This window comes from Nestor notabilis, unplaced genomic scaffold, assembly GCF_000696875.1.
Source record: "Nestor notabilis isolate BGI_N333 unplaced genomic scaffold, ASM69687v1 scaffold13534, whole genome shotgun sequence".
Lineage (NCBI taxonomy): Eukaryota > Metazoa > Chordata > Aves > Psittaciformes > Psittacidae > Nestor > Nestor notabilis.
Window position 1 is genome coordinate 1 of NW_009926952.1, and position 12175 is coordinate 12175.

At 38.4% G+C, this 12175-nt stretch overlaps 1 protein-coding gene across 1 annotated transcript; it reads right to left on the bottom strand.

Moving 5' to 3' along the window:
* Positions 1-2983: 2983 nt before the first annotated feature.
* TLR3 (toll-like receptor 3) lies at positions 2984-11393 on the bottom strand. The gene is made up of 5 exons (XM_010013832.1): positions 11321-11393; positions 9021-9469; positions 7395-7586; positions 3921-5737; positions 2984-3284 (listed from the first exon to the last, which is right to left on the bottom strand). The coding sequence occupies exons 2-5, from the start codon at positions 9459-9461 to the stop codon at positions 3056-3058; spliced, it is 2679 nt and encodes an 892-aa protein (XP_010012134.1). The 5' UTR covers positions 9462-9469; positions 11321-11393; the 3' UTR covers positions 2984-3055.
* Positions 11394-12175: the final 782 nt, after the last annotated feature.

The window sequence follows — 12175 nt, forward strand, 5'->3', positions numbered from 1 at the left end:
AGCTGCCGGACTAGGCGGGCGTTGCTAGGCTAAACAAACCCCGCCGAGGCACGCACCGCCCTGTCAGCAGCCGTGTGAGCCGCCAGTAGCCTTCGCACTTGCGTCGTGTGGAAGCGCGGGGCAGTAACCTGTTGCAGCCTGTGAGTGAACGAAATAGTGTGGCGTTTTCCCTTTCTTTAACATGCTACCTGATAGTGAGGGGCAGAAACAAACTCCGTCTGCCAGGGTCACAGAGCCCTGCTTCACAGCCTTCACGCATTTATATATACTATAGTCTGATGCTGCCTGCTGCAATGAAACTACACAGCTCAGATATAGTCTGTTAATCCTGAAAGCATTTACAACTCTTCGCCATGGTAAGCCCATTTATTTACTCTCAATAATACTGTCAGACAAATGTACGGGAGCAGAGCAGAAGTAGGTAACTTTCAGAAAAACAGGGAAAATTGATGAGAAAATTTTATGTCAGGTATAATTGATGGTTACCGTTGACCCTGTATTTATTCCTTTTGTCTTTTTTATTTTAACATTAGTCTAATTCACATTATGAGCCTTTATGATGTTTTTTCTGTTGTAAAATATTTTAAACTGAATGTAGGTACTAAAATAACTGCCTAGAATGCATCATCATGGTTTTATCATTTGCAAATAATTTTCATTCATCAGCAAGTACTCCTCATTTGTATTCTTAGGTATATTACAAAACTAAGCAATCACAACATGTTTTTTTCACTGTTCTGAAACTGACTTTGGGCCATTTATTGTTACAAGAAAAATCTTTATAGAATTTAGCCAAGCTGTCATTTGTCAGGTGATTAGGGCCAGAAAAGACCATTTGATCATCTAGTCTGTCCTCTTGTACCACATTTGACCTCAGCATTTCTCCATGCTTCCTCTGCATCTTTGTGTATTTTTTAATACCCACGTGAACAGCTAACATTTTCTAAACAATTTATATTGATGTGGAATAAGAAATTCTGCTACTGTGTGTCATTACAGATTTAGAAAACATAGGAACCTGTTCATATGTCAGTCTTTAAATAAGAGGAATAACAACTGGCATGGTGTGTACCTGTCATGACATCCTTACCAACTTGCCTCCTCACCTTTCATGGCCTGAGCATGAAGAAAGAACTTGTCACTTCCTCTCAAAAGGTCAGAAAGAGGAGATGAAAGCATCACAATGCGGATAATCAGATTACTGTAATTAGGGAATCATCATTTATCACTTCAACTGTAAACAAAGCCTTTTCTGTTTTCACTCAGGACTTGCGGAGCAAGTAAAGACAGTCTTCACACCCTTCATTCTTCTGGTGTGTGCAAAATCTGTTTCATTATTTTTCTCATTTACATTTTTTATCATCGTGGGACATACAAACCTATTAAAACCCAAGGTTTTTCATCTATGCATATAACAGATAATGAGAAAAGCTGCTCACAATGTTAAGCATTGAACTGTCTGAAAGCTGTTTTCTAAAAAAGTAAAACAGCATTCTTGGAACAATGTTGGTATTGAAATAGATAAAGGAAATGCTGGGGAGGGGGGAGAAGACAATTTAAATATCTTCCTGAGTACTGAAGGATCACACACTAAAAGGGTTTTGTAAGGTCATTGGAGCAGCAATTAAATATGAACAAAAACATACAAATCATACAAATGACTATCTAGTGTTTAACTTACAATAAATTGTGCTAAATACGCCTTAAAATTACAACCAGTCTCAAACGTCAGAAACATCCTTTCATAGCAGACTTGGCTGGTGCTCAGCTCTCTCCAGTTGAAGATACTAACCTATGTGTTTGAACCTTAATGCTCTGGCAATTGCCAACTAGCCCATGTTTTTGTAAAGTATGTTAAGGAAAAAATAAACTAGATTACTACATAAGAAATTAAACTCCAGAATTCTGATTTCTTTACAATTTTCTTTTTAGATATCAAAGGCAAAACTACATACAATCATACAGAAAAAGGAAACAAAAATTTTGAAATTAATCTAGTTTTGAAGTTTTTCTGCCACTCTACCTGCAGTCACAGTAATATTCCTGATAAGGTTTAAAACTATTTCTTTTGCAGGGGGAGAGGGTTCACCACTAACAAAGTTTTTGGTAATAAAATTGCAGTAGCACCACCTTCCCCACATAGTTGTCTTCCAGTTATGCTATAGAAATACCTGTGCCTTTACCCAGTTTATACAGCTGTGCCCTTGGCCATGTTTCACATTGATTTCAAGTTCTATTTAAAGGCCCACATATAATTTTACATGCATTCAAAGAATGAAGGTGACATCTCTCAGTATGAATGTCCTTCTGCCAGCTCTCTGAACTTTAGTAAGGAAGAAGAATTTTTATTATTTTTTTTTAATCATACCACATTGACTAAATCAGTTGACTCATTAGTCTGAAAATTTGGTTTTGATTGTCACCAGTACTAGCCACACCTAGAAGGCATAAACAATCTTTCATGCATGTTCTGACCAGGCTGCTCACAGGATCAAGTGGCTTTCTCTTAAAACAAAAGCTTTAAAACTCACTTTGAAACTCTGCTGTGTTTCTTGGTTTCAACTACTGAAATATTTGTCTATGTTAGTCATCATGCTTCAGAAGGAAAGCTTCTCAATTTTAATTTTATTGAATCTCTCTTTGTTTTATGAAAGCAAGCAACAGTGTCCACTCTACCTCCTGCACAGAACTTGCTATTTTATCATCGCTGTGTTGTGTTTTGCATACCCCTTTAAAGTAGAGAATCTATGACTTTGCTACTCTGCATCAGATGGACGTTTTTCCTAGAACTTCAGCCATTCTCACTGCTTTTCAGAATTTGTACCACATTGTTGATGCACAGGCTGAAATGACAATCAATCATGATGTCACTTCAGTGCAGGTCAATTAAAATATCAACAAAAACATGAATATAGACAATTTAAATTATAGTGGCTTATACATATCTTTCTACCATGACAAACTTTTTCAGGTCTTCTTGGAGGCTTGTTAGTTTTCCAAGGATAGAAAGCATGCAATAACATGACCCCATAACTCGAATCTGTATTGCAAAAATTCAGTGCACTTTACTATTAGATTTAAGTGCCATCACTAATTGCTGATGAAATGCACCAACTCGTTCTTTCTGGACTGGCCAGTTCAAGATGCAGCGAGATCTGAACATTCCTCTTCTCAGGTGAAGTGCATGAAACAACTTGTAATCTTCAATATCATGAAAAAAGATCAATATGATGGAGTCTCGACTTTGTTCAATAGCTTGCTGAAGAGCATGATACACCTTAAAACTGAAGCAAAAATAAGACAGAGATTTTCTTTCATGTGGAGGGAAAAAAGACAAACAGTTCTTTTAATAGCTCACATAATAGCACATCACAAACTCAAAGACTGGACTCAAATAGGGGTCTTAATGTCTATTCTGTGATATAAAATTGTCATTGCTTATCTTAAATGAGTTACCTTCTAACTAAGGAAAAACAATAATCGCTAAATATATAACCTAAGTCTACTGTCTTGATATAGCCTTGTTTAGCGAAGTGCCTTTCTTTTCAAGATCACTACATAAGTAAGGTGAAAAGACTCGTTTAAAGGCAAATAAAAAATCATAGTGAGCTCACCAATTATTGCTCTAGTTCAAACATGTAATTCTAAGGAAAGCAATCTGCCTGATTATTTGGAAAAAGAAAAGAAAAACACCACCATTAACTACGAGATTCAAATTTTGACTAGGGTACATGTGGAGGAATTAATTTAGGAATTTTTCTTAAATTATATTAAGTAAATATATTGAAGTAAATTTGCACGATATTTTTAATTAAATAGTATATTTCAATTAAATTACAAAAAGCAAAAAAGATTTGCTTGTTAAAATAAATCTGTTAAGAATTTTTCCCCTTACATATCAAATTTTATATCCTACTCACTTTTTGCACCAGGGATCCTGTAAGAGGTGTTCGGTCACAACAAAAATAACCTTCCTGCTCATTTTTATACTGTTAATTGTGGCTTCAATTTTAGATATGCCTGCTTCGAAGTCCCGTTCTTCTAGACAAAAGCTAATTCGAAAGTTTTCTTCCAGAGACATGAAGCTCTTAGACACCCAATTCTTGTCCTGTCTTGCATGAATGATGTAGGCATCATAATCAAACTCTTGTTGTCTGTCAAGTTCTTCAAAACCAAGTATTCGACTTACTAAAATATTCCAGTAGAAAGCTATTCTCCACCCTTCAAAATGAATGATCAGAATAATAAAAATGAATAGTGTCACAGTAGTGGTAGTAATCACAAATAGAAGTTTAAATGGAGCACTGTCTTTGCAGGCTGAGCTGTCAAAATGCACCACCAGACTACCGTGGTATTTAGGGGGGGTGTTGCAAATGTACTGGGACTGCAATCCAGGTGTATATGCTTGGGTCACATTAAGCCAATCAGCAAACCAAGCAATGCTTTCACAGGTGCAATCAAATGGATTGGAATCCATCTCCAATATTCTTAGTCTCTTGAAAGCTGGGCCAAACACTTTTTCTTCAACTGAGGTTATCAGATTTTTTTGAAGGTTCAATGAGTTCAGAGAGGCTTGGTCATCAAACAGAGTTGCTGGAAGCAAATTCAAATTATTCGATCCTAAGTCCAAGTTTTTTAACTGAAATAGACCCTTGAAAGCCTGAACTGGAATCTCATCAAGCCCATTTGATTTTAAATTAAGAATATGCAAGTTGGGAAGATTTTTTAAAAAAAGAACAGGGCCACCTGGATTTGCATGTTTCCAAAGTCGGGCTAAATTATTGTGCTGCAAATCCAGAATGTAAAGTTTGTGAAGTCCATCAAACAAGTCTTCTTTCATGTTTGCTATATTGTTATTGCTGATATCCAGGACAGTCAGATTTTGTAGAGGATGAAAAGGTGAAGGAGAAAATGCTAGATTACTGCAGCCCACCTTCCTCATCATCAGTTTTCTAAGGCTTGGGACAAAAATAAATGATTCACTTTGCAAATCCAGTTTTTTATTGTAGGAAAGATAAATATCTTGTATATTATTGAGACCTTTAAACTCATGACCGCTGAGCTCTTGACTAATTTCATTGAGACCAAGATCAAGAATTTTTAGGTGTCCCAAGGAGGAAAATGCCCCACTTTCTATTGTAGATATTCTTGTTTTTGTGAGATTGAGAACCTGCAGACTGGAATTAGCAAGTGAGGAAAATGTTTTATTAGTTATTCTTTGTAAGTTTATGTTGCAGTTAAAGAGACTCAGATACTTCAGGTTGTTCAGACCTGTGAACATATTAGGAGTTATTCCTGCAAAATTGTTATTATCCATTATGAGGTACTCAAGGTGGTATAACCAATGGAAGGAAAAATCTTCAATCTTCCCATTAACTGAATTTATCAGATTCAGATGTTTGAGGCTGGATAATCCATAAAATAAACGTGAAGATACATGAATGTTATTATGCTTCAGGTTTAAGTATTGTAAACTCGAAATCCACTGAAATGAGTCATCTTCTATCACAGACAGAGAATTTTGGGAAAGGTTTAAAACTGTAAGATTTGTTCCATGCAATCCCTGAAAAGTTGACTTGCCAATGTATGAAAGTTTAACACGGCTCAGCGAGAGGTTCTGAATAGCTGTGTTTGATAATTCTGTGCAAAGTTTCTTTGTGCGATTTTCATTAAGGTCAACATTGTCCAGTATGAGGCCAAACAGCTTTCCAATTGCATGCAAACATCCTATTTCAAACTGAAAGAAAAAAGAGTTTTGACTTAAACAAGGGGATTATGTAAGAAAATTGACCCATAAAGCCAAAATTTTGAAAGATTTTCAAACAAGATTTTCAAGTAGAATTTAACTCCTACACTCAGATTTTTCCATGGCCACATTCAGACAAACACTTCTTGGAGTGTAGACTTGTTGTGATAATAGTTCGAAATTTGTAACATTATTATCATAATAATAGTAGTGCTCTTTTAGAAGACGATAGAAAGTTGCTTAGTGAGATGCAAGTTTTGTATTCAACTACTAAAATTCTTTCATTAGAAGTATCTTAGAAGTTGAGATAACATTTTCCTTCAGCTTTCTTTTATTGGTATCTGCTAAGGATACCAACATACTAGTGCAAAACTAGATATACTGTAAAAAAGTTATTTAGACCTTCAGACAGCCAAGAAGAAAACCAGTTTCTTTGTGTAAGCAAAAGCTACACTCTTGAAACGTGATACTACGCACTTGCTTCCACAATACAAATATCAAGGCTCCATCATAGTGCTGGCTCCTCATCTTGATTCAGGTATCAGCTCAATGATCAAATATTCCAATTATCAGAATGAGTCAAAAGCATAAGGCTGCTTTTCAGACAGCAATACCGTAAAATCAGAGCAGCTTAAACTAGCATAAAGTAGCACTGCCCAAAAAAGAAGCAGTCCCACCTACTTATCTGCATGCTTTACCCTTGTGCCAATACGGCCGTACATGCAGTCATATGGTGAACCAAAGACAGAACCAGCCTGACCACAAGCTAACCAAGCCAAGAAATCTGCAGTTTCCACAGTGATTCAGTGCATAGCCTCATTAAAGCTCATACCAGAAAGAGGGAGTGATGAAGAGGTCCAAGGGAAAGAGTACACCTCTAAGCAGTGGCACAAGCTGTTGCCACTTTAAAATAGTCTTGTAATTTCAATGTACATGTTCTTTACAGATCAATCAACCGGAAGAAAAAAATAAATACAAATAAGCAAACAAAAAAAAAAAAAAAAAAAAAACCCCACAAAAACCCAAACCCAAGCAATTTCAATGCAAATTCAGTATTCACAGACTGAGGGTCAATCAGTTTAGAATAGCAACACTTACCATCACTCTTCAAAGAACCATATTGTAATGCTGAGAAGCAGGTCAGAGAGAACAGTGAGATAGGTGGCAGAGACTTCTACCCACTTCTTTCTTTTGAAAGAGTGAGTATTATTTCTCTGGGGTACCCAGAAGAGAACATTCATTTGTGCCTGTGATTAACTAGGAATTGAGACCTACATTGTATAATTAACCTTGCAAATACTGCACTTTTTCCCCACTTAGAAAGTAAGTCAGCTGTTCACCTACAGCATAGACAAAATAAACAGAACTCTTGCATAGAAAATACCTGGTAAGGGTTCACAGAGCTACTTGACCTAGCTCTTGCTTGAGATCTCTGACATACATGGAACCAGCTCTTACTGATTTCAGTGGGAGAAAAATAATTATGTGTATCACTACTGGAGGTCAGGATTAGTGCTGTATACAACAGAATGGTTTTATCTTGGACATCAGTGCATCAAAAATGTAATGTAAATGCCACAGAATTATAAATCAGGATAGTTCTATTTTATACTTACACCTGTTGAATTTCTGTTGAAATGCTTCCTACCTCTTTCAGTGGATTTGATGATAAATCAAGACTGTTCAATGAAGTGTTGCTAAGAAAACTGAAATCATCCTTTCTTAACTGAGTGATTTGATTGCTATCCAGCATGAGCTCACGAAGGTTCTTCAACTGTTGCTGCAACCCTAAATTTGCTGACTTCAAAAAATTATGAGATAGGTCCAAAATAATCAAGTTCTGGGGAGAAGATGCAGGCAGAAAAATATAAAATTACTTTTATTATATATAATACAAAACCATTTTGAAATATTGCATTAGAGTCTTATTGATTAGAAATCAGTTGCAATACTATAGTTAAATTAAGTTTGTAATAGACAAATGGCAGCTTTCAAGCTGCTGCAGGAAGAAGTGTTCTATATCATTCACACCTGTAACTTTCATTGTGTTCATAGTCTTAACCTGCTAAAATATCTATTGCAAACCAAAAAATTACTTTATCTAAAATTCCTTAACCCTCTGAAAGCTCTCCTGCTCCAGTTACAATGATAAAAGCAAGGCCCAAGCTGGCTGCAGTTACAGCTACTACAGTATGTAACCTTGTGTTCCACCCTCTGTACTGTGCGCACCCTTGTAAACCAAAGTGAGGAAGGTGAGAGTGCAGAGCAGCCTTCAAAGATCAGTGCTGTACACCTTGTAATACTGCAGTTTATGCCCAGGTGCATACTCCTTCTGCACCTGCAGAGGGGGAGATGCTACTCCAAATGTGACTTCACAGAATGTGCCTTGAGGTGCCTCAAGTCTGGCCACTATCAGTAACAGAGCAGCAGCAAAGTGAGGAAGGCTAGAACCTCAGTTCTGTTCCCAGCAGCAAAGCTGGTTGTTTTAATTTATATTTAGTTGAGAGTCAGCAGTCCTACAACACAAGCAAGTATATTTTATGTAACTGAACTGGAATACTGATTTTAGCAGAAAAGTTCAGACTTGTTCAAAACAACATGCACACTTATTAGAACATTGTACAACAATTACAACCTACACATTGTCTCTATTTTTTTTTTTTTTTTTTTCCTTAGGCCCTTCCTTTCACATGATTCCCTGCCTGGTGCCAAAACAATGGAATAGTCTTTTCCTGCCTCATGTGCTGATCCCCTAACCTCATAGAGGCCATAGAGAAGAATACTGAATGACGTGAACTGCCAGAAAAAACGAAGGTAGAGTAAAAAAGTTTCTAGTCTTTCTCAATCCCTGAAGCCCTGGGAGACAGCACATTCAGCCTAAGCACTGGCCTTCATGGTCTGAGAAATTATGCCTTGACCTTGAGAATTTAGGCTACCTATCATTTTTAGATCCCAGGCAACTCAAATTCCACACCACCCACTTCACCCTATACATCATCTGCTGCTGCTATTCTCTTAGCACAAGAGAATGGAGAGGTCCCTCAGTGGGAAGCAAGAGGGAAAAGGGGGTGGAGAGCATAAGGATGGCTGAGACTCCAGTGTCTTCTAACACAAGAAGCCACTAGGCCTTTTCTTTAGAAAAACAGTGAAGGAAGATTACATGTTGGGTATTTTCAGATGCAATTAGGCAGCTGTTCTGTACACACACTGGAAAATACAGTAAATTCCTCATCTAAACTTTATTTACATGAAAAGATGCATTTCTAAAGCTTACCTTCAGGGTTTTGAAAGGATCATTTTTTATATCTATTCTGTTGTATCCTAGATTGAGCTCAGTCAGGTTGGTGCAGAAAGCGAAGGCTCTGTCAGGGAGCTTATACAACTCATTATGTTCTAACTTCAGAATCTGCAACAGGGGCACAGTTTGGCATAATTCTGGTTGCAGTTTAGAGATGGTGTTATAGCCTGCATTCAAGTAAACCAGCTGGCTGTACTTGGTCAGATTTGCAGGACCTAGCTGTCTTAGCTGATTATGAGAAATGTCCAAACCCGTTATATTGTTTGGGAGATCAGAAGGAATTTGAGAAAGCTTCAGGTGTCTGCAGTCAGCCATTTCATCTTGGATCTGACATTGCTTTCCAAATGACACACACACCGAGACGACATAGACCAGTCTGACAGATAAGCTGCTCCACCAAGGAACAGCACTTTCCATTGTTTTATCTGCAAAAGCAAAATGAATGGAATACAAATTACAATCATTTTGACACAACTTATATCTCAAACTGAAGGTTAAGCAAGCCAGGCTCAAAACCCATGTAGTTTTATGCTGAACAAAGAGTATTTTTCACCCATAAAGTAGGTCTATCAGTGCCCCATTACAACACAGGCCGTAGAAGGGAATTTAACCTTACTGAACTTCACAGGAAATTAGAATTGCTTCTCAAAAAACATTACTCTCAGGAAAATGAGCTTCCTTAATTGTGCAGTTCACATTTTCCTTTGCTTGGAACCTATGTTTAATTAACTCCATCTTGCTTTGAGTACATTAGATTATTGCTCAACAGCAAACAATGAATCAAGAAATCAAACTAGCACATTTGTACAGAAAAAGGAAAAGCCTTCTGAACTGATGTCTTTTAAAGAGAAGCATTTTTACTATCATAACAAAATGGTAGTAAAACTCTGAGGAACTAACATTGCAACCTACAGCCAAACAGAAGCTTAGCAGGTCAGACCCCCAGAAGAGTTTGTCTCTGTAGCTGACCTGCCTTTTCAGAGGGCATGCATTAGGGCTGCTTCAATGGCAAAAAGCCACATTACAGTGGCCAGAGGGGAACCCTATGAGTGCATGTGTGGGAGCAACCTGGCCACCTAGGGAGAGACACCAGTAAAATCCAATGGGAGTGGGGATACAAGCAAGAGAAAGAGGGACCTAAAGCATTGCAAAGGCATACAAAAAGGACTGCAAAAGACAATTTATAAGAAACATTAATGAAAAATTCATTCCCTGCAGGGCACTGTTTGTGAGCCTGACCCATCTCCTGCAGCTCACACAGCCTGTCTTTCCACTCACCTGCCACTAACAAACAGGGAAGGGGAGGAGACAGCAAATGACTGAACCTGATGGTCCTGCAGCCAGCCTAGCCTACTATAGCCACTGCTGAACTTGGCACCCAGGTCCCTGTAGCTGAGGAAAGTAAAGTAGCTCTTGTTCTGCCTCATTCCTCTGCAGCCCAGCTGCTGGAAGAGCTAAGGAAAACAAAGGGGGAGTTTTGCTGTAACAAAATCTTTACCTCTGGCCTGCATCCTTCTGAGGGCTTGTTTTAAAGAGATCAGGTAGCTGCCAGGTTCCTCAGTCAGGTCATCTTTGAGTTTGAAAAGCACAAGAAACCTACTACACAGACAGAGTTCTTTGGCTGACTTCCAGCGAGGCCTTAAGGGCTGCCTTTTTCTGCATTTTTCATTCCAGGAAGTCTGGAGTCAGACTTTAGGTGTTTCATGCTTTGGTTGGGGATCCAGTGAGGAAAGCACACACACATTATCAGACTAGGGGACAATGTTACAGCATAATATTTAACAGACAAAAGAAAAAATGACAGTTTTCATGTTATGAGTAAAAACTTAAAAAAAACTGGAGAATTTAACTGAGGACTCTCTGATATTTCCTAGGGAGAAACATTCCCATTTGACCCATATCAGCCATTGGAATTGTCTCCCCAGGGAAGTGGTAGATTTCCAGTTCTAAGATTCAGCTGTACAGGGTGCTGGGACATTTAGTCTAGGTCATGCTTTGCTAAGAAAGGTTGGACCAGATGATCCCTGAGGACCCCTCCAACCTGGTATTATAAAATTCTTAAATTCCTTTTTTATTTTAAACACAAAAATACTACCTGCCAGCTGGGGACACCACATCCAGGCACAAGCATCAAAGCACATGCATTAAGCAGCAGTGATATGACTGTGAAGTTGCAAATTAAGAGAAATCCAAGACCAAGGAAGTTGCCCAAACTTACCTTTGTAACTCCAATATTCTCATTTATTACCAAGAAGTGAAGAATGGTATCCACTTACCACCGTGAGCTTTCTTTCCTTCAGTCTGGAGGCATCCAGGCACCGCACAAATCTCTCAGCATAGAGAAACCATGAGGAAACAAGCTGCCCAGAGCCGGAAGAAGTGAAACCGAAAGCAGGGACAGCGGGCTATGCCGCAGGAAGCCAGGGTGAGCAGCGGAACCTGGTGGGGCAAGCAGGAGGAGCATATCCCAAGCTGCAGCGACAGTGCTGTGCTCCCCTCCACAATGCATTTCCCTGATCTAAAATGCATCAGAGGTGCCAAGGGTGGAGATCACTCCTCCTAAACTCAGAGTTGAGATCACCACTTGTGATGTGCTGGAAGAAATGGATTTAAGCACACAAATGTGTCACGGTTGATCATCACACAATCCTACTTACAACTCGATATTCAATTTACTCCTAGCTAATTCCTGTGTCTCCAAAAATCCTTGCAGATACACTAACTGACAGACTACTGACAGAGGAATATTACTCTTTTCATGTAGAAACAAAGCACAACAAGATCCTACAGAGACACAGAGTATCCTTTTTTAAAAGGGAATTTGCTTGTGTGAAAGAGTAGTATATTACATTTTTAGGAGAGATAATCAAGTATTTTCTATTGCATTAAATTAAGAAATTGCTTTTAAAAGTCCAAGTAAAAGTTTTAGGTACAGCATTTAGATGTGTCTCCTTTCCACACTGTTTGTGAATTCACACATCCTGCTCTCCCAGGGACCTGACCATCATTTTCCTGGAGGTGATTTCCTCAGTATGTGACTTCCTCAGTATGTGCCAAAAGGTGCTACTATTTCAACTACATTGGCACTGATGAATCCTCTGCAGGGCTTATCCAGCCACACTTAGGACACG